At 45.3% G+C, this 23,361-nt stretch overlaps 1 protein-coding gene across 6 annotated transcripts in view; it reads left to right on the top strand.

Annotated features, from left to right (window-relative positions):
* The window catches only part of LOC129859029 (protein AF-10-like), an 88,650-nt gene extending 69,774 nt beyond the window's left edge, over nucleotides 1-18,876 (top strand). For 4 of the 6 annotated variants that reach the window (XM_055928342.1, XM_055928346.1, XM_055928345.1 and 1 more), the window contains 9 exons: nucleotides 349-466; nucleotides 3,646-3,727; nucleotides 5,900-6,054; nucleotides 6,165-6,311; nucleotides 6,427-6,458; nucleotides 10,875-11,128; nucleotides 13,677-13,697; nucleotides 13,797-13,878; nucleotides 16,993-18,876. In XM_055928342.1, the coding sequence (XP_055784317.1) occupies nucleotides 349-466; nucleotides 3,646-3,727; nucleotides 5,900-6,054; nucleotides 6,165-6,311; nucleotides 6,427-6,458; nucleotides 10,875-11,128; nucleotides 13,677-13,697; nucleotides 13,797-13,878; nucleotides 16,993-17,262 (1,161 nt within the window). In that variant the 3' untranslated portion in view covers nucleotides 17,263-18,876. Of the gene's footprint in view, nucleotides 1-348; nucleotides 467-3,645; nucleotides 3,728-5,899; nucleotides 6,055-6,164; nucleotides 6,312-6,426; nucleotides 6,459-10,874; nucleotides 11,129-13,618; nucleotides 13,698-13,796; nucleotides 13,880-16,992 lie in introns of those variants that run through there. The other 2 variants (XM_055928343.1, XM_055928347.1) reach the window with 2 other exon arrangements.
* Nucleotides 18,877-23,361: the final 4,485 nt, after the last annotated feature.

Here is a 23,361-nt window from a genome sequence, read left to right as displayed (position 1 = left end):
ATTATTTTTGTCTTACTGAGATTAACTGTCAGGGCCCAGGTCTGACAGAATCTGTGCAGAAGATCTAGGTGCTGTTGTAGGCCCTCTCTGCTTTCCCCTGATCTGACAGGCACTATGGAGGAGTAAAGGGGATCCAATTCTACCAGTCACCCTTCTGGTTCCACCACACACATTCTCCCCTCTCATACATAGTGGAGACGAGGCCCAGGGCAGCAGGACATCATGTCTATTTACTTCCCTGTGGAGGACATAAAGCTGCTCCATGCACAGTGTGTCTGTCTCCCCAAGTCACCAACTGCATCCAGTCATCCTCCATGTATTGTAACTGAGTGTCTCTCTCCTCTGTAGGTGAGTGGGTTACCAGGTCTAGTGTTCAACATGGCTCCCTCCCACATGTTTGGAAACCGACTCAACCCCAACTCTGCCATGGCTGCTCTCATCGCACAGTCTGAGGCGTCCCCCGCAGGTTGGCACCAACGTGTGTGTGTGTGTGTGTGTGTGTGTGTGTGTGTGTGTGTGTGTGTGTGTGTGTGTGTGTGTGTGTGTGTGTGTGTGTGATCATGGATAAGTCACGGTCTACAGAGGGTTCAGAGGTCACCACACCCACTGACAGACTCCTCCCACTAACACACTGCTTAGGTTACGACACACACACACACACACACACACACACACACACACACACACACACACACACACACACACACACACACACACACACACACACACACACACACACACACAGACAGACAGCAGTGAAGGGTTAGAGAGAAGGATTGACTGTGTGGGATGTGGTGACTGGTCTACTTGTGGACATAGGAGGAGTAGGGCTGGGTGATATGGGCAAAATATCATATCACAATATTTTTCAAATTTTTGATGGTATTTTAGGTTTTTGAATATTAAATGTTGTAATTATGCTTTCTGAGTATCTCATGGCCCTAGGGTGGCAACACATACATTATAAGTGATTCCAAACAAACAAAATTATTTTCAGCATTTTCATCAATATCTGTATTTTCTGCACTTTTGTTATTATTTCCACACTGACAGGGAGCATGATATGGGCAAAAATATAGGTTTAGTTAATTGGTGAACTGTTGAAATCATGGAAATATAATGATTATTTGAATTCTATACTTGGAATATAGTGAGCTGCACCTTGAATACATTGTTGTTTGACATGAAAACAAATGAATAAGCCAGTGAGTAATTATTGACCGGGTAGGAACCAAAGTGTTGGTCAGTGTTTCCAGGTTACCCTAATTTAGATGTTACATTATGTATTTTCTTACTTCATGTAGCTAGCTAGCTGGCCAACATATTCATGCTTTGCTTATTCCTCTCTATACCGTTGCACAAGCATGCTTATCAAAGCCTACACCAGTACTGGTACCTGGCAGTATTAGCTAGCTACCTACGTTTGCTGTGACTCTTAGCTGGCTAGCTAGCTAGCTAAATGTACTAACTAGTGATTAGCGGCTAACACACATTATTTTAGCAACATCTTGCTGAGAAAAGACAAACTTGTAGTTTGCAGACAGTAAGATACAGACCTGGGCTCTGACAGTAAATCTCAGTAAGACAAAAAATAATGGTGTTCCAAAAAAGGTCCAGTCGCCAGGACCACAAATACAAATTCCATCTAGACAACGTTGCCCTAGAGCACACAAAAAACTATATGTACCTCGACCAAAACATCAGCACCACAGGTAACTTCCACAAAGCTGTGAATGATCTGGGAGACAAGGCAAAAAGGGCATTCTATGCCATCAAAAGAACATAACATTTAACATACCAATTAGGATCTGGCAAAAAATACTTTAATCAGTTATAGAACCCATTGCCCTTGATGGTTGTGAGGTCTGGGGTCCGCTCACCAACCAAGAATTCACAAAATGGGACAAACACCAAATTGAGACTGCATGCAGAATTATGCAAAAAATATCCAAATAATCCAAATCCACCAAATAATGCATGCAGAGCAGAATTAGGCCGACACCCGCTAATGATCAAAATCCAGAAAAGAGACGTTAAATTGTACAACCACCTAAAAGGAAGAGATTCCCAAACCTTCCATAACAAAGCCATCACCTACAGAGAAATGAACCTGGAGAAGATTGGTCTAAGCAAGCTGGTCCTGGGTCTCTGTTCACAAACAGACCCCACAGAGCCCCAGGACGGCAACACAATTAGACCCAACCAAATCATGAGAAAACAAAAACATAATAACTTGACACATTGGAAAGAATTAACAAAAAAACTGAGCAAACTAGAATGCTATTTGGCCCTAAACAGAGAAGGCGTGTCAACATACTTCTGTATATATAGTGACACAGTGGCAGAATAGCTGACTGATCCTTTTCAGCCCGGATTTGAACCCATTCTAACATCTCTGGAGAGACCTAAAATAGCTGTGCAGCAACGCTCCCCATCCAACCTGACAGAGCTTGAGAAGATCTGCAGAGAACAGTGGGAGAAACTCCCCAAATACAGATGTGCCAAGCTTGTAGTGTCATACCCAAGAAGACTTGAGACTGTAATCACTGCAACAAAAGTACTTGTGAATACTTATGTAAATGTAGTATTTCTGTTATTTATTTGTAATACATTTTTGCTTTGTCATTATGGGGTATTGTATGTAGATTGATGAGGATAAAAAAAAAAATATCCATTGTAGAATCATCCTGCAACGTAACAAAATGTGCAACAAGTCAAGGGGTCTGAATACTTTCAGAATGCACTGTACACACACTAATAGTGTATAGAACGCAGCATGTCAGCAACATTGTTGCAGCCATCTGACCATGCAGTGTGAACAGCAACTAAGTGCTCGTGACACTGTGGTCGAGCAACTGGGCTCTCCTTCAGTGACAGGGGGCAGTGCTTGGTGTGGTTAGCGGCATGCAGCAGGAGAGAGGGGGAGGGAGAGAGAGAGAGAGAGATAGAGGTGACTCAAGTAGAAAACAGAGTAAACTATAACTGACATTATACACATCGGAGTTGCGTATCACATATATCCCTGTGGCGCTAGGCTAGGCTATGCTAGCCAGCGTTTCTGATGAGAATGATCCCGGATCCGGGATGGGTAGTCCAGAAAGGAGAATTATTAACAAGGCAAAGATTGAAATACTGTTACAAAAGGTCAAGTACAAACTGAAAGTGGTCTGTGCATCAATACTGGTATATAATAAATACGGTATACCGCCCAGCCCTAAGGGGGAGGAGTGGGAGAAAGTTTCCTGGTGTTTCAGTATCGCCTGCAGCCATTGGTCCTCCCTGACCTCTAGGGGTTAACTATAATGCGACTGGGTTGGGGGTGTTTTTGCTTTTGAGTGACAGGCAGGAAAGGTGAAGAAGAGAGTCAAATAGGAGATGAGATTGACTGTCGGAAGTGGAGACCAGCGCATGTCTAGTCCCGTATACTATTGTGCGCTGTGTTAGCCTGTGCGCTGTGTTAGCCTGTGCGCTGTGTTAGCCTGTGCGTTGTGTTAGCCTTTGCGCTGTGTTAGCCTGTGCGCTGTGTTAGCCTGTGCGCTGTGTTAGCGTGTGAGATTCATTACTCTTGCAGAGGAAGATGAACGTCTGGCCTGGGAGGGAGGGAGATGCCATCACAGTTGTAAGTGTGTTATTTACTGTGTGTAGATCAGGATGTTGGAGATGGAAACAGTGTTGGAGCTCAGGGCTTCCCCAGACGAGCCTCTCCCAAGACCACCCTCTCTCCACAGTGAGTACACACACACACACACACACATTCCCCTATTCCCGGTGAACCCATATTTACATTCCACACAATTCCACCCACCCTCTCGCTCTCCCCTCTCCACCCATCCCACTCTCTCGCTCTCTCTCCACCCATCCCCCCTCTCTCTCCCTCTCTCTCTCTCTCGCTTTCTCCACCCACACCCCTCTCTTTCTCTCTCTCCACCCCCCCTCTCTCTCCACCCATTCCCCCCTCTCTCTCTCTCCACCCAATCCCCCCTCTCTCTCTCTCCACCCATTCCCCCCTCTCTCTCTCTCCACCCACTCCCCCTCTCTCTCTCTACCCACTCCCCCTCTCTCTCTCTCCACCCATCCCTCTCTCTCGCTCTCTCTCCACCCATCCCCCCTCTCTCTCCCTCTCTCTCCACCCATCCCCCCTCTCTCTCCCTCTCTCTCTCTCGCTTTCTCCACCCACACCCCTCTCTTTCTCTCTCTCCACCCCCCCTCTCTCTCCACCCATTCCCCCCTCTCTCTCTCTCCACCCATTCCCCCCTCTCTCTCTCTCCACCCACCCTCTCTCTCTCTCCCCCACTCCCCCTCTCTCTCTCTTCCCACTCCCCCTCTCTCTCTCTTCCCACTCCCCCTCTCTCTCTCTACCCATCCCCCCTCTCTCTCTCTCCACCCACCCCCCCCTCTCTCTCTCTCCACCCATTCCCCCCTCTCTCTCTCTCCACCCACCCTCTCTCTCTCTCCCCCACTCCCCCTCTCTCTCTCTTCCCACTCCCCCTCTCTCTCTCTACCCACCCCCCTCTCTCTCTCTCTCCACCCATCCCCCCTCTCTTTCTCTCTCTCCACCCATCCCCCCCTCTCTCCACCATCCCCCTCTCCTGTCTTCCCCTCCGCTGGTCCATTGTGTGGGGGGTCTTTCTCCCTCCCACAAACACACACACACGCTGGTCTCCCCCCTCCTTTCTCCTCTCTCCTCGTTTCTGGTCTCTTCTGTGAGTGTGTGATGGTGGGAAACGTCCTTCAGCTCTGCGCTTGCTTTTATTATTTTTACAAAGATAGTTTGCCTTTTTCTCAATTTTTCTGCCAACAAGCGTGTGTGGGGATGTCTGGGAAAGGGGTGTGTGTGTGGGGGAATGGGTGTTTGACACTGCAGCTTTTACACTTGGTGGGATGGATAGTTGAACTCGACAAGGTTGGTTGCTTTACTACTTTAAATATTTATGGATTTTCTTTACTGTATAAATAGCAAATAGATGTAGTACTGTGTATAACTGAATAATGGGGGGTATTTTAAGAAGTTAAAGGTTTCCTTCAGTTTGCTCCAAACATTTACTAGCTGAATTTTTCCAATAAGAATGCTCTTTTTGTGTGTGTGTGGGGTGGGGTGTGGGGGGGGGGGGGGGGGGGGGGTGCACCAGAAGTGAGATGGAATGGTAAAAATGCTCTCCCTCCCTCGGTTGCTTATTCCTGAACCGTGAAGTTTTCTCCTAGCTCTCTTTCCCTCCCTCTTTCTCTCTCACACATCAGAGTGTGTCTAAACTCACACAGAGTGATTTACTGCACCAGGGGTACCACACACACACATACACATACACACACACACACACACACACACACACACTATTTCTCTCCCATACACACACACACGCTCTTTCTCTCCCATACACACACACACACCACTCTGCTCACTCTCTCATTCTCTGTTTCTCTCTCTCTCTCTCTCTCTCATTTTTCTCTCTCTTTGTGTTTCTCTTTCTCTGTGTTTCTCCCTGTTTCTCTTTCTCGTTTTTCTCTGTCTCTCATAAGGTATTTAGCTGGCAATCATTAGAAGTGAATTTCAAGTATAATTTGATCACTTCTCTAGGCGCTGCTCAACAGTGAATCGTCAGGTCATGAAACTTCAGTTTGTGCTTTGTAAACAAGTATATCATGTGACTGGCTAAATTACATTTTTGTGAATACTAAAATATATACGTCTGACTGTTTTGAAAATCATACCTTTCAATACCACGATATACCGTACGGTATACCGCCCAAGCACACCCTGTAACAACACATTGATTTGGTTTGACATTCTTCACGTTTGTTTCATGTTATGTTTGGTGTTTAATCTCCTTTGCTCTTCACCTCTCTCTCCCTCCCCCAAACCCTCCTCTCTCTCCCCCAAACCCTCCCTCTCATCCTCCAGTTCTCCTCTAGGTGGGCTACAGATCCGGTATGACCCAGGGTCAGCGTTAGGTTCAGGTCAGGGGGGCGGAGGGGACACCTCTATAGAACAGCTGCTGGAGAGACAGTGGAGCGACGGACAACAGTTCCTACTGCAGCAGGGAGGACAGGGAGATGGTGAGCACACACACCTACATGACTTAATCAGATCTAATCTACTCACCTATATTTCATTGTTTGGATAATTTGTATTGGTTTAATATGGTCTCTCTCTCTGTGTGTGGTAGTGTTGGGAATGTTGAAGTCCCTCCACCAGCTGCAGGAGGAGAACAGGCGTCTAGAAGACCAGATTAAATCTCTGACCATGAAGAAAGAACGACTACAGCTCCTGTCAGCTCAGCTGTCTGTGCCTTTCACCCCTGCTGCTGCCCAAGGTACACCCCGCCTAACCTCACCCTAACATACACAACACACACACCCCGCCTAACCTCACCCTAACATACACACTGTCACTCTCACTGTCTGACTGTGTGATCATGTGTGTTTCAGATGTGAAGGGGGACTCCTCTCTACCTGCTCAGGTAAGGCAGCACCATTACCCAGCTAGAACACTGGTTATGCTGTCATTACACTCTGGTTATGCTGTCATTACACACTGGTTATGATGTCATTACACACTGGTTATGCTGTCATTGCACACTGGTTATGCTGTCATTACACTCTGGTTATGCTGTCATTACACACTGGTTATGCTGTCACTACACACTAGTTATCCTGTCATTACACACTAGTTATGCTGTCATTACACACTAGTTATGCTGTCATTACACACTAGTTATGCTGTCATTACACACTAGTTATGCTGTCATTACACACTAGTTATGTTGTCATTACACACTAGTTATGCTGTCATTACACACTAGTTATGCTGTCATTACACACTAGTTATGCTGTCATTGCACACTAGTTATGCTGTCATTGCACACTAGTTATGCTGTCATTGCACACTAGTTATGCTGTCATTGCACACTAGTTATGCTGTCATTGCACACTAGTTATGCTGTCATTGCACACTAGTTATGCTGTCATTGCACACTAGTTATGCTGTCATTGCACACTAGTTATGCTGTCATTGCACACTAGTTATGCTGTCATTGCACACTAGTTATGCTGTCATTGCACACTAGTTATGCTGTCATTGCACACTAGTTATGCTGTCATTGCACACTAGTTATGCTGTCATTGCACACTAGTTATGCTGTCATTGCACACTAGTTATGCTGTCATTGCACACTAGTTATGCTGTCATTGCACACTAGTTATGCTGTCATTGCACACTAGTTATGCTGTCATTGCACACTAGTTATGCTGTCATTGCACGCTAGTTATGCTGTCATTACACGCTAGTTATGCTGTCATTACACGCTAGTTATGCTGCCATTACACGCTAGTTATGTTGTCATTGCACGCTAGTTATGTTGTCATTGCACGCTAGTTATGCTGTCATTGCACACTAGTTATGCTGTCATTGCACAATAGTTATGTTGTCATCGCACACTAGTTATGCTGTCATTGCACACTAGTTATGCTGTCATTGCACACTAGTTATGCTGTCATTACACACTAGTTATGCTGTCATTGCACACTAGTTATGCTGTTATGCTATTATTACACACTAGTTATGCTGTCATTACACGCTAGTTATGCTGTTATGCTGTCATTACACGCTAGTTATGCTGTCGTTACACACTAGTTATGATGTCATTAGACACTAGTTATGTCATTACACACTAGTTATGATGTCATGACACACTAGTTATGCTGTCATAGCACGCTGGTTATGCTGTCATTGCACACTAGTTATGCTGTCATTACACGCTAGTTAGGCTGTCATTACACGCTAGTTATGCTGTCATTACACGCTAGTTATGCTGTCATTACACGCTAGTTATGCTGTCATTACACGCTAGTTATGCTGTCATTACACGCTAGTTATGCTGTCGTTGCACACTAGTTATGCTGTCGTTGCACACTGGTTATGCTGTCGTTGCACACTGGTTATGCTGTCATTACACTCTGGTTATGCTGTCATTACACACTAGTTATGCTGTCATTGCACACTAGTTATGATGTCATTACACACTAGTTATGATATCATTACACACTAGTTATGCTGTCATTGCACACTAGTTATGCTGTCATTGCACACTGGTGATTCTGTCATTGCACACTAGTTATGATGTCGTTGCACACTAGTTATGATGTCATTGCACACTAGTTATGCTGTCGTTGCACACTAGTTATGCTGTCATTACACACTAGTTATGATGTCATTGCACACTAGTTATGATGTCATTGCACACTAGTTATGATGTCATTGCACACTAGTTATGCTGTTATGCTATTATTACACACTAGTTATGCTGTCATTACACGCTAGTTATGCTGTTATGCTGTCATTACACGCTAGTTATGCTGTCGTTACACACTAGTTATGATGTCATTAGACACTAGTTATGTCATTACACACTAGTTATGATGTCATGACACACTAGTTATGCTGTCATAGCACGCTGGTTATGCTGTCATTGCACACTAGTTATGCTGTCATTACACGCTAGTTAGGCTGTCATTACACGCTAGTTATGCTGTCATTACACGCTAGTTATGCTGTCATTACACGCTAGTTATGCTGTCATTACACGCTAGTTATGCTGTCATTACACACTAGTTATGCTGTCGTTGCACACTAGTTATGCTGTCGTTGCACACTGGTTATGCTGTCGTTGCACACTGGTTATGCTGTCATTACACTCTGGTTATGCTGTCATTGCACACTAGTTATGCTGTCATTGCACACTAGTTATGATGTCATTACACACTAGTTATGATGTCATTACACACTAGTTATGCTGTCATTGCACACTAGTTATGCTGTCATTGCACACTGGTGATTCTGTCATTGCACACTGGTGATTCTGTCATTGCACACTAGTTATGATGTCGTTGCACACTAGTTATGATGTCATTGCACACTAGTTATGCTGTCGTTGCACACTAGTTATGCTGTCATTACACACTAGTTATGATGTCATTGCACACTAGTTATGATGTCATTGCACACTAGTTATGATGTCATTGCACACTAGTTATGATGTCATTGCACACTAGTTATGCTGTCATTGCACACTAGTTATGCTGTCATTACACACTAGTTATGCTGTCATTACACACTAGTTATGCTGTCGTTGCACACTAGTTATGCTGTCATTGCACACTGGTTATGCTGTCATTACACTCTGGTTATGCTGTCATTACACACTAGTTATGCTGTCATTGCACACTAGTTATGATGTCATTACACACTAGTTATGTCATTACACACTAGTTATGCTGTCATTGCACACTAGTTATGCTGTCATTGCACACTGGTGATTCTGTCGTTGCACACTAGTTATGATGTCGTTGCACACTAGTTATGATGTCATTGCACACTGGTTATGCTGTCGTTGCACACTAGTTATGATGTCATTGCACACTAGTTATGATGTCATTGCACACTAGTTATGCTGTCGTTGCACACTAGTTATGCTGTCGTTGCACACTAGTTATGATGTCATTACACACCAGTTATGCTGTCATGACACACTAGTTATGCTGTCATGACACACTAGTTATGCTGTCATGACACACTAGTTATGCTGTCATGACACACTAGTTATGCTGTCATGACACACTAGTTATGCTGTCATGACACACTAGTTATGCTGTCATGACACACTAGTTATGCTGTCATGACACACTAGTTATGCTGTCATGACACACTAGTTATGCTGTCATGACACACTAGTTATGCTGTCATGACACACTAGTTATGCTGTCATGACACACTAGTTATGCTGTCATGACACACTAGTTATGCTGTCATGACACACTGGTTATGCTGTCATGACACACTGGTTATGCTGTCATGACACACTGGTTATGCTGTCATGACACGCTTGTAATGCTGTCATTGCACGCTTGTTATGCTGTCATTGCACGCTAGTTATGCTGTCATAGCACGCTAGTTATGCTGTCATAGCATGCTGGTTATGCTGTCATGACACGCTAGTTATGCTGTCATGACACGCTAGTTATGCTGTCATGACACGCTAGTTATGCTGTCATGACACGCTAGTTATGCTGTCATGACACGCTAGTTATGCTGTCATGACACGCTAGTTATGCTGTCATGACACACTAGTTGTGCTGTCATGACACACTAGTTGTGCTGTCATGACACACTAGTTGTGCTGTCATGACACACTAGTTGTGCTGTCATGACACACTAGTTATGCTGTCATGACACACTGGTTATGCTGTCATGACACACTGGTTATGCTGTCATGACACACTGGTTATGCTGTCATGACACACTGGTTATGCTGTCATGACACGCTGGTTATGCTGTCATGACACGCTGGTTATGCTGTCATGACACGCTGGTTATGCTGTCATTGCACGCTTGTTATGCTGTCATTGCACGCTAGTTATGCTGTCATTGCACGCTAGTTATGCTGTCATAGCACGCTGGTTATGCTGTCATGACACGCTAGTTATGCTGTCATGACACGCTAGTTATGCTGTCATGACACGCTAGTTATGCTGTCATGACACACTAGTTATGCTGTCATGACACACTAGTTATGCTGTCATGACACACTAGTTATGCTGTCATGACACACTAGTTGTGCTGTCATGACACACTAGTTGTGCTGTCATGACACACTAGTTGTGCTGTCATGACACACTAGTTGTGCTGTCATGACACACTAGTTGTGCTGTCATGACACACTAGTTATGCTGTCATGACACACTGGTTATGCTGTCATGACACACTGGTTATGCTGTCATGACACACTGGTTATGCTGTCATGACACACTAGTTATGCTGTCATGACACACTAGTTATGCTGATATTGGTAAACAAAGCTCTTTCTCTGTCTCTCGCGCAGGATAGCGTGTCGTGTGGCCGCAGTAGTGGTGGCTCTACCTCTTCTCTCTCCACCCCCCCCTCCATCTCTCACAGCCCGCCTCAGCTCAACGGGGTTGCCATGGGAACAATGCTGCTGGGAGGGGGAGCTGGGATAGTGGGGGTTCTGAACAGAGTCATACAGACCACTTCCAGCCCTCACACATACAGCTACACACATACCTCCTCACCGGGCCCCAGCACCGCTCTGCCCATGTCCAGCTCCATCAACACCAGGTATGTACACTACATCTGCCTGTCTGTCTGCCTGGCTACCTGGTTACATGTCTGCCTGACTGCCTGCCTGTCTGGCTACCTAGTTGTCTGCCTGACTGCCTGCCTGTCTGGCTACCTAGTTGTCTGCCTGACTGCCTGTCTGGCTACATGGTTGTCTGTCTGGCTAGATGGTTGTCTGTCTGGCTACATGGTTGTCTGTCTGGCTGTCTGTCTGTCTGGCTGCATGGATACCTGGTAGTCTGTCTGGCTGCATGGATACCTGGTCGTCTGTCTGTTTGGCTGCATGGCTACCTGGTAGTCTATCTGGCTGACTGCATGGCTACCTGGTAGTCTGGCTGCATGGCTACCTGGTAGTCTGGCTGCATGGCTACCTGGTAGTCTGGCTGTCTGGCTGCATGGATACCTGGTCGTCTGTCTGGCTGACTGCATGGCTACCTGGTAGTCTGGCTGCATGGCTACCTGGTAGTCTGGCTGCATGGCTACCTGGTAGTCTGGCTGCATGGCTACCTGGTAGTCTGGCTGGCTGGCTGCATGGATACCTGGTAGTCTGTCTGTCTGGCTGCATGGCTACCTGGTAGTCTGGCTGGCTGACTGCATGGCTACCTGGTAGTCTGGCTGCATGGCTACCTGGTAGTCTGGCTGCATGGATAACCTGGTAGTTTGGCTGGCTGGCTGCATGGATACCTGGTAGACTACCTGGCTGACTGCATGGCTACCTGGTAGTCTGGCTGGCTGGCTGCATGGATACCTGGTAGTCTGTCTGTCTGGCTGCATGGCTACCTGGTAGTCTGGCTGGCTGACTGCATGGATACCTGGTAGACTACCTGTCTGGCTGCATGGATACCTGGTAGACTACCTGTCTGACTGCATGGCTACCTGGTAGACTACCTGTCTGGCTGCATGGATACCTGGTAGACTACCTGTCTGGCTGCATGGATACCTGGTAGACTACCTGTCTGGCTGCATGGATACCTGGTAGACTACCTGTCTGGCTGCATGGATACCTGGTAGACTACCTGTCTGGCTGCATGGATACCTGGTAGACTACCTGGCTGGCTGCATGGCTACCTGTCTGGCTGCATGGATACCTGGTAGACTACCTGGCTGGCTGCATGGATACCTGGTAGACTACCTGTCTGGCTGCATGGATACCTGGTAGACTACCTGGCTGGCTGCATGGATACCTGGTAGACTACCTGGCTGGCTGCATGGCTACCTGTCTGGCTGCATGGATACCTGGTAGGCTACCTGTCTGGCTGCATGGATACCTGGTAGACTACCTGTCTGGCTGCATGGATACCTGGTAGACTACCTGGCTGGCTGCATGGATACCTGGTAGACTACCTGGCTGGCTGCATGGATACCTGGTAGACTACCTGGCTGGCTGCATGGCTACCTGTCTGGCTGCATGGATACCTGGTAGACTACCTGTCTGGCTGCATGGCTACCTGGTAGACTACCTGGCTGGCTGCATGGATACCTGGTAGACTACCTGTCTGGCTGCATGGATACCTGGTAGACTACCTGTCTGGCTGCATGGATACCTGGTAGACTACCTGTCTGGCTGCATGGATACCTGGTAGACTACCTGGCTGGCTGCATGGATACCTGGTAGACTACCTGGCTGGCTGCATGGCTACCTGTCTGGCTGCATGGATACCTGGTAGACTACCTGGCTGGCTGCATGGCTACCTGGTAGACTACCTGGCTGGCTGCATGGCTACCTGGTAGACTACCTGTCTGGCTGCATGGATACCTGGTAGACTACCTGGCTGGCTGCATGGATACCTGGTAGACTACCTGTCTGGCTGCATGGATACCTGGTAGACTACCTGTCTGGCTGCATGGATACCTGGTAGATTACCTGGCTGGCTGCATGGATACCTGGTAGACTACCTGTCTGGCTGCATGGATACCTGGTAGACTACCTGTCTGGCTGCATGGATACCTGGTAGACTACCTGTCTGGCTGCATGGATACCTGGTAGACTACCTGTCTGGCTGCATGGATACCTGGTAGACTACCTGGCTGGCTGCATGGATACCTGGTAGACTACCTGTCTGGCTGCATGGATACCTGGTAGACTACCTGTCTGGCTGCATGGATACCTGGTAGACTACCTGTCTGGCTGCATGGATACCTGGTAGACTACCTGTCTGGCTGCATGGATACCTGGTAGATTACCTGTCTGGCTGCATGGATACCTGGTAGACTACCTGTCTGGCTGCATGGATACCTGGTAGATTACCTGTCTGGCTGCATGGATACCTGGTAGACTACCTGTCTGGCTGCATGGATACCTGGTAGACTACCTGTCTGGCTGCATGGATACCTGGTAGACTACCTGTCTGGCTGCATGGATACCTGGTAGACTACCTGTCTGGCTGCATGGATACCTGGTAGACTACCTGGCTGGCTGCATGGATACCTGGTAGACTACCTGTCTATCCTTCCATTGATTGACATGGTTGTTTCTCGCTCTGTCTTTAGTTTCAAGTTGATGTCGTTATATTTTCTCTCTCCCTGCTTTCCTATTGGATTACATCAGCTCAGCTACAGCTAAAAGCAGGTGAGAGAGTGTGTGTGTGTGTGTGTGTGTGTGTGTGTGTGTGTGTGTGTGTGTTGTAGTTTTCTAACTGTGTGTATGTCTTTGTGTGTTTTCACTCAGGTTGGGTGCCTTGTCTGAGCAGCAGAGGCTCTTACTGCACCAGAACCAACTACAACAGCTACTGTCTTCACAGCCCTCTGCGGTAAACACACACACACACCAGGGCTCCGTTCTGCCACCATTTAGTCGCATTTTGCGACCCTTTGACTTGGCTGTGCGAGTTACATTTTTAATTGGTTGCATCAGTGCGAGCTGCACATTCTACATGGTCACCTCACTCAAAATGTTTAGGAGGCTAAAAGCATGATTTTGGTCGAACAGTAAAGTGCATTATCCTCATGATTCCTGTAATGAAAGTGTCTGTCTGTCTGCTCCTGTACCCGTTTCGCTGGGGCCCGTTTCGCTGGGGCTTGTTTCGCTGGGGCCTGCTGCTGTGTTGATCAAACCAGTCTCAAATGCTCCGAGAGAAAACAACATGTTCTGATTTGAATAACGTTTGAAAATCCTATTGCGAGCAAAACACCGCTGTCTTGTTGTCACACTTGGAGGTTATCAGCTTTCTTTAGGGACAGGTTTTTTATTTCTCAGCTCTCAATTTTGAGCTCAATAGAAACTATTTTACAACCAAGATATTTGATATGGCTTTGAGATACCAGGCCTCATTGGACGGTAGGCTACAATGGCAGCATTTTTGGGACATTAAAGCCTGATTGAATACAGAGATAAAATAACCCTGGTTGCAAGGGGGGGAAAGTGGGATAAAACTAGTGATTTGACACTGTTACGGTGTCAACCCGGCTGGATATTAGACGGTCTGCCTTCACTACTCCCGCCCTAATGAAGAAACATCCTATCAGGAACAACGAAATGGAAATATTAAAAAGAGATTTGGAAGAAAGACATTACAACTGAAATAAAAATGATTTGACTGGAAATGTAGCCTATGTTCCTTATGATGATTATAACTTTGCGAAAATACAGTTATTGAAGAACAACTTTTAATCAATTGGCCTACCACATTGTAAATGAAAGTGATGTGGATTGCATCAGTGTGTGATAGACAATTTCAATATCATCATAACATGACTTTCCCTACAACATTTCCTTCTATTTCAGACATGGTTTCTTCAGTAAAGTAGGCTGCAATATACCACAGCAACCCTGTACGAAATTACAAAGGTTCAATATACCACAGCAACCCTGTACGAAATTACTAAGGTTCAATATACCACAGCAACCCTGTACGAAATTACAAAGGTTCAATATACCACAGCAACCCTGTACGAAATTACTAAGGTTCAATATACCACAGCAACCCTGTACGAAATTACAAAGGTTCAATATACCACAGCAACCCTGTACGAAATTACTAAGGTTCAATATACCACAGCAACCCTGTACGAAATTACAACGGTTCAATATACCACAGCAACCCTGTACGAAATTACAACGGTTCAATATACCACAGCAACCCTGTACGAAATTACAAAGGTTCAATATACCACAGCAACCCTGTACGAAATTACTAAGGTTCAATATACCACAGCAACCCTGTACGAAATTACAAAGGTTCAATATACCACAGCAACCCTGTACGAAATTACAAAGGTTCAATATACCACAGCAACCCTGTACGAAATTACTAAGGTTCAATATACCACAGCAACCCTGTACGAAATTACAACGGTTCAATATACCACAGCAACCCTGTACGAAATTACAACGGTTCAATATACCACAGCAACCCTGTACGAAATTACAAAGGCTCAATATACCACAGCAACCCTGTACGAAATTACAACGGTTCAATATACCACAGCAACCCTGTACGAAATTACAACGGTTCAATATACCACAGCAACCCTGTACGAAATTACAAAGGCTCAATATACCACAGCAACCCTGTACGAAATTACAACGGTTCAATATACCACAGCAACCCTGTACGAAATTACAAAGGTTCAATATACCACAGCAACCCTGTACGAAATTACAAAGGTTCAATATACCACAGCAACCCTGTACGAAATTACAACGGTTCAATATACCACAGCAACCCTGTACGAAATTACAAAGGCTCAATATACCACAGCAACCCTGTACGAAATTACAACGGTTCAATATACCACAGCAACCCTGTACGAAATTACAACGGTTCAATATACCACAGCAACCCTGTACGAAATTACAAAGGTTCAATATACCACAGCAACCCTGTACGAAATTACAAAGGTTCAATATACCACAGCAACCCTGTACGAAATTACAAAGGTTCAATATACCACAGCAACCCTGTACGAAATTACAACGGTTCAATATACCACAGCAACCCTGTACGAAATTACAACGGTTCAATATACCACAGCAACCCTGTACGAAATTACAAAGGCTCAATATACCACAGCAACCCTGTACGAAATTACAAAGGTTCAATATACCACAGCAACCCTGTACGAAATTACAACGGTTCAATATACCACAGCAACCCTGTACGAAATTACAACGGTTCAATATACCACAGCAACCCTGTACGAAATTACAAAGGTTCAATATACCACAGCAACCCTGTACGAAATTACAAAGGTTCAATATACCACAGCAACCCTGTACGAAATTATAACGGTTCAATATACCACAGCAACCCTGTACGAAATTACAAAGGTTCAATATACCACAGCAACCCTGTACGAAATTACAACGGTTCAATATACCACAGCAACCCTGTACGAAATTACTAAGGTTCAATATACCACAGCAACCCTGTACGAAATTACTAAGGTTCAATATTGGGTGTTGCCATGTTGTTATACAAATAAAGAAATAATCTCCACTATCCGCATTATAATAGAATAACAATTTGATTCAAAATAGAACATAATCACACTTTAGTTTCCAATGTAAAATGTGTAGCCTACAGTTCAGAAATATATGATTTTCCCCTCATGATAAGAAATGGCCATATTCGATTCAGACAAGTAAAATCATTAATGGATTACATAAATTGGAAATTAAAAAATGTATACTACACCATGATTTTTCAATTCATAACATGTGTAGGTTAGTAGATTTGTCGTGGTAAACAAGGAAATTAAATACTTTATTTCAGTTGTACAGAATGACTAAAATAAATCGTCCCCCCCCTCTCTCTCTCTCTCTCTCCCTCTCTCTCTAACCCTCTAACCCTTCCTCTCTCTTTCCCTCTCTCTCTCTCCATCTCCCCCTCTCTCTCTCTCCCCCTCTCTCTCTCTCTCTCCAGGAACAGCAGCAGGTGTTATTTTACCAGTTGATGCAGCAACAACAGGACCTCCACCAACTCCAGTCTTTCTCCTCCTCCCAGCTTCCCTCCATCCCTCTCTCCTCCGCTCAGCTGCCCATCACCTCCCTTCTTTCCTCCTCCAACGCCCACGGCACCATCACCGCCAACCCCTTCCTGGCACTGCACACACACCCCGACACACACGCCGCTGCACAGAAGCCCCGGCTGGCTGAGAAAGCTGTCGGAGTCACTGGACAGGAGAAGACCTGACCCACAAAACATATATCTCTCTTCTCTCTATCCATCTCTCTCTCTTTCTGTTGGTGATTCTCTCTACTCTCTATCCATCTCTATCCATTTTTCTATCCATCCATCCATCTGTCTCTCTATCCATTTCTCTATCCATCCATCCATCCATCCATCTCTCTATCCATTTCTCTATCCATCCATCCATCTCTCTCTCTCTCAGGGGTCTCCACCATCATGTGATCAGTGCTGTGTGTTTAACCACACAAGCTCGCCCATATAGAACTACAAACTACAAAAAACGATCAGGACACTAACATAGCTGACTGACTCACAGCTCAGCTGGAGAGATGAGTTCTGGGAAGTATGACTCTCATTGGACAGTTTTAAGAGAGGGAGGAGTTTGTAACTGCTGTTACCTCTCTATATCTGTGTGTATGGACCAGCATAAGACCTGACCAGAGACCATTCTAATGTAAGACTGACTGACTGACTGCTCAGCCATGGAAGCCTTGCTATGACTGTCTTTCTGCTGTACCTACCTCACACACAAACCAGCCGATTAGGGCCCACAACTCTCAGCATCGGCCAATAGGAATCCACAACATACATGACTGGCCAGTCAGGGTCCAATCCCCAAGTGCCTAGGGCCGAGGGGGCGGGGTTACTCATACTCCTCTTCCTGTCTCTCCTGTCAGACATCCATTCTCACCATATTACTGGCTGTCAAGCTGCGTTGCCCAGGTAACAGATCACGCAACACATTCTGAGAAGCTGGAAACTGTATTGTGCTGCTTTCACAAACTACAGAAACAAACTTTAGAAATGATCTCTTTATTTATTTAGAAGTGCCCGCTGTTCTTTCAAGCGTTTGTTTTATACTACTGTTTTAAGTTTCTCACTCTTGCCGTAAACATTTTTGATGGAAACAAATATGTGTTGTGTATTCAGAAAGATTGAACTAATGGAGGTGGAGGAGGTGGTGGTGGTGGAGGAGGTAATGGTGGTGGTGGTGGTGGAGGAGGTGGTGGTGGTGGTGGTGTATATAGCTGCTATTGTGGGGAGGGGTGTGGATTCAATGGCACAGTTTTTACCTCGTTTGTGTAAATAAATATATATTTTTCATTGGCTGTGGGGTGTAAATAAGTGATTGTGATTGGCCGTGCTGGTGTGAAGGATAGCCAATGAAACCTCATTTTGTGTGAATCTTATGAGCAGACAATAGGAGACGGTGACTGAACACAAAGTAGTCATTTATTTTTATATGTGCAGCGACGTTGATTTTATAAGTTTCACACCGTTTATTTTTTGTATTTTATACTCGGCACCATGTTTCCATCTGTGTTCACTTTTGTTTGGGATCAATTTTGTACAACTAAAAAATCATAAAACATCCTCAAATGTTTCTATTTCAAGTCACCAAAATAAAGAAGCGTTCTGGATAAAGAAAGAGACTGACTGCTGGTGAAAAGACGAGGAGGAGGACTTACAGGAAGCCTGTGTCGGGATGTCGTCATGGTGTGGTTTGTAGCTAGTGAGAAGATCGTTAAAGCTTGATTTAACAGCTCTGTTCAAGTGCTTTTTGTAAAATGCATTTTAATGCTTTGGTTGAATAAAGAACAGATCTACCTCCCTAAACCTGCTGTCTAATAACATGTTTCTCTTTGTTTAACCTCTTTACCTCCATCTCTGGATGGATGAAGGGATGACAAACACAGACTCTCGTTTGCCGTCTTCTGTCTCGTGTTTAGCAGTTTCTGCATACCCCTTTTATAGTGGTCCAGGTTCCCCCTGCCCCAGCAAACACACACACACAATGTGTACCCCTGTCCTTGATGACTTCCAGCTGCCTAGCTGTGTGTGTGTGTGCCATTCTGCTACATCTGCTTCTGCTCTGGGAATTAAAAGCTCACTTTCCCCTCACATCTCAGCCCCCCAGCAACTCTTCAACCCTCACCCTCTATCAGCCCTGTCACTCAAGTCCAGGCTGTTTAAACATGCCCCCTCCCTACCTCCTTGTCCACCACTCTCCTTCCCTCCTCCCCTGTCCTTATTCATCGCCCCTTCCTCCTCCTTTCCTCCCTCTCATTCAATCCATTCTGGGGTGGGAGCAGAGCCGTCGTCCATCATTGATCACCTCCCAGCAGCCACTGCTTCTCCCCGGGGGAGGGGAGGTTAACAGCTGAGTGAGGACCCCCATGCTGCCCGATGAGGTGCCTGATCAAAAGTCAAAACACTAAGCCGCAGAACATCAGTCGTTTCACACACAATTCTCCATTGAGTTTCCTGCTTCATCTGGAAGCATGTCCAGATGAAGAGATCAAAAGAAGTCATAAGTAATAATAATTAAAATGTATTTAGTAATTAATTTAAACGTGTATTTAAATAAAACATGAATTTAGTAATTCAAATGAAAAATTACCATTTAGGAAAACCATTAGCAGCTGTAGTTGGGTGTAAATCATTATGGGAATCGTGAGGGGGTTAATCCTCTCTGTGTGTGTGTTGTGAGGGTGATGATCCAGGGAAAATTTACTCCCAGCTGCCTGGCCAAGATTCCGGTTCAGAATGGAACCAGATCCTTCTGACAGAGGAGAGTAGGGCCAGGAACAGAGAGACAGAGGAGAGTAGGGCCAGGAACAGAGAGACAGGGGAGAGTAGGGCCAGGAACAGAGAGACAGAGGAGAGTAGGGCCAGGAACAGAGAGACAGAGGAGAGTAGGGCCAGGAACAGAGAGACAGGGGAGAGTAGGGCCAGGAACAGAGAGACAGAGGAGAGTAGGGCCAGGAACAGAGAGACAGGGGAGAGTAGGGCCAGGAACAGAGAGACAGAGGAGAGTAGGGCCAGGAACAGAGAGACAGGAGAGTAGGGCCAGGAACAGAGAGACAGGAGAGTAGGGCCAGGAACAGAGAGACAGAGGAGAGTAGGGCCAGGAACAGAGAGACAGGGGAGAGTAGGGCCAGGAACAGAGAGACAGGGGAGAGTAGGGCCAGGAACAGAGAGACAGAGGAGAGTAGGGCCAGGAACAGAGAGACAGGGGAGAGTAGGGCCAGGAACAGAGAGACAGAGGAGAGTAGGGCCAGGAACAGAGAGACAGAGGAGAGTAGGGCCAGGAACAGAGAGACAGAGGAGAGTAGGGCCAGGAACAGAGAGACAGAGGAGAGTAGGGCCAGGAACAGAGAGACAGAGGAGAGTAGGGCCAGGAACAGAGAGACAGAGGAGAGTAGGGCCAGGAACAGAGAGACAGAGGAGAGTAGGGCCAGGAACAGAGAGACAGAGGAGAGAGAGGGAGGAGATAGCGGGAGACTGAAGTGTTCGGGAGCAGCTGACGGGATTCCCATGGAATATCACCGGAATCAGATGTGTCTGTGTGTGCTGCCTGTGTAGGCTACCCCCCACAGGTTCCTCTCCTGTAGGATAATGGTCCTGAGGAGAAGCAGCAGGATTATCCCTCATCCCTGTTCACACACAGACAGCCTGTATTCTTCTGCTGACTGGCACTCCTCTGTCTATCTCCCCCATCCCTATCCATACTCCATAACTACTACTACTTCTCTCTGTTCTGTACTTCTTCCCCTCTAAACACACACAGGCTTCGGGTTGCCCTTTTTAGCTATTTACCTATACGACTGAGTGAAGGATTCAGTATGAATGTTTTGATTTTTTAATTTTTATTCAACCATTATTTAACTATGCAAGTCAGTTGAGAACCAATTCTTATTTACAATGAGGGCCAAACCCCGTGTTAGTGTGTGAGACAGTCCACACAGTTATGTGAAGCTTCCATCTGACATTAAACTCTCTCTACCTCAGTCTCTCTTTCCCTAATCTTCATCTCTCTGTAGTCCACTGAACCCCAACAGGCCTCTTCCAGAGCAGGGGGATTTCCCAGGCACTCTGCCTGCCCAGGGGTTACAGACAGCAGAAAGAGAGAGGGGGAGGAGGCCTCAATTCTACTTTCTCACTCTATAACTTCTGGCAACTAGAGACAAATTAATTGTAATGTTCATTGTGTGTAGCCCACGAAATAATGTCAATACTAACCATTTTAGAATTTGTAGAAATATATATTTAGGAAATTATCACTCAAAACATCATGATTGATGTGCCTTCAATTATTAAACTATTTGTTATTGAACAAATACATTTGACATTTTTACCCCAAAAAATCTGATAATATAATCCTAAAATAAATGATAAAAGGCCTATGGCAATTATCGTGGAAAAATATTATTACTAATTTTTTTTATGGCAAAAGGTAAATTTAAAAAACACGCATGGTAAATGCATGTATATTAATTGCATTTCTAAATAGGATATTTTCATAACTAGGCTACAAATGATAGCTATTTAAATATACACTAAAGACGAAACAGGGTTTGAATAAATACATTTCAAAACAAAATAAGGTTTATTTTAAGGCTGTTTGGAGAGCTACAGCCTTCCGTTTTCCAGCTGTCAGCGGAGTGGAGTTGATCTGTAAACCGAGCGAGGTGCAGCAGACTGCGAATATAGACCGGAGTCTTCACCGCTGACTTCAGCTCCTACATGTAAAATGACAAACTCTAAACTGTTAGTCAGTCAGTGTCTGAAATGTCTCACTGTTTAAAACAGCGCTGCTCTATGAACAAGGAAAATCTATTCTAAAAACAGTCTTTTTTATTTCTGCTATTCCCCATCGACGCGGGGAAATACAATCAACACAAATTGTAAGCGTCGATCACACCCACAGTGCTTTTGCGCTAAATGGAACGCAGCAGTATCGGGATATGTGTGCAACAAATGTTCAACATTCACCTTCTGCTACCATTTCTGTCAAGCCGTCTATGCCTACAGTTTGACACATACGTTCGATAAATCAAAATGTATGTACCACACAGAACGCCCGCAACTGCCTCTGCAACGCAAGGCAAATACAGCTTTCCATTGGAAATGAATGCACTTCTGGTGTACCAAAATGGAATGACTCTGTCGGCGTGAGCAGCAGAACTGTCGAAGCAGGTTAGGTCTGTAGCCAACGCGACACAGGCATCTATTTATAGCCCTTTTTATTTTAAATAATTGTAGGCCTATCTACCTTTACTCCGAGCACTCTCTGACGATAATGCATTAGGCTACTTTTATTTTTGAATGCTTTCACGTTTAGGTTTGACCAAGGCCTACTGCAGTCCCCGAGCCCTTCAATCTAGATGGAAAGCTCTGATGTAGCCTAGTCTATCAACTGATGACGAACGTTTCCAAGAATTTAAAGGGATGGTTCAGCCAAATTAAATATTTACATATTTCTTTCCTTACCCTCGAAAGCAGTCAATGGAGGAGGTGAAACTGCACTCCACGCTTTGGTTCTTTTCAACCTAGGCATTGCCACTTCTTCTAATACCATTAGCATTCCCTAACCAAAAACCAATTCAAGTCAATGTCTCCCAGTTAGCATGCTTTTAAACCCCCTGTGAGGATTAACATTCATTGATTAATAAATGGATTGTTGTTATTGGTGAATAAATAAATAATTTCATGTTATGCCACAGTAGGCTGGGTGACTGGTCTGTTCTGTGTGTTTCTCGAAACATGATCAGAATGAGAGCCATCATTACCCAGACAGCCTAGGATGGTAGATATTAATGTAATGATGAATGTGATGGGATAAAGATCGGAGACATCATTGCTTGTGTGATCATCAGGTAAAAATAGACACGTCATTGGCTCATTACTGGACTCATAATAATGAATAATATAAACTAGTCCAGGAAGGGCCTGAGTCGCTCCTATAAGGCTATGTTAAATCATTCCTGCTGGATGTCAGGGGAAGACTATTTATATTGGGTGTAATCTCCAGACCCAAGTAGGGCCATCCATTTTAGTCACGCGACCCTCAGGCTGCGCCACGCACACGGAGACCTACTCACCTACAGGGGTGGGGAAGGCCATTTATTATGGAGATGCAGGGGGGGGGGGGGGGGTGAGAGAGAGAGAGAAAAGGAAGAATCACTGATGTAAAGAAAAACACCAGGCCATGAAGACTTTAGCATTGATGTCTCTTCTTCTTTGACTCTCTGAAAGGCAGCAGTGTGTTTAGGTCAGGGTGTGTTTAGGTCAGGGTGTGTTTAGGTCAGGGTGTGTTTA

Source organism: Salvelinus fontinalis, chromosome 7 (assembly GCF_029448725.1).
Source record: "Salvelinus fontinalis isolate EN_2023a chromosome 7, ASM2944872v1, whole genome shotgun sequence".
Taxonomy (NCBI): Eukaryota; Metazoa; Chordata; class Actinopteri; order Salmoniformes; family Salmonidae; genus Salvelinus; species Salvelinus fontinalis.
This window is presented reverse-complemented; position numbering and strand designations above follow the sequence as displayed.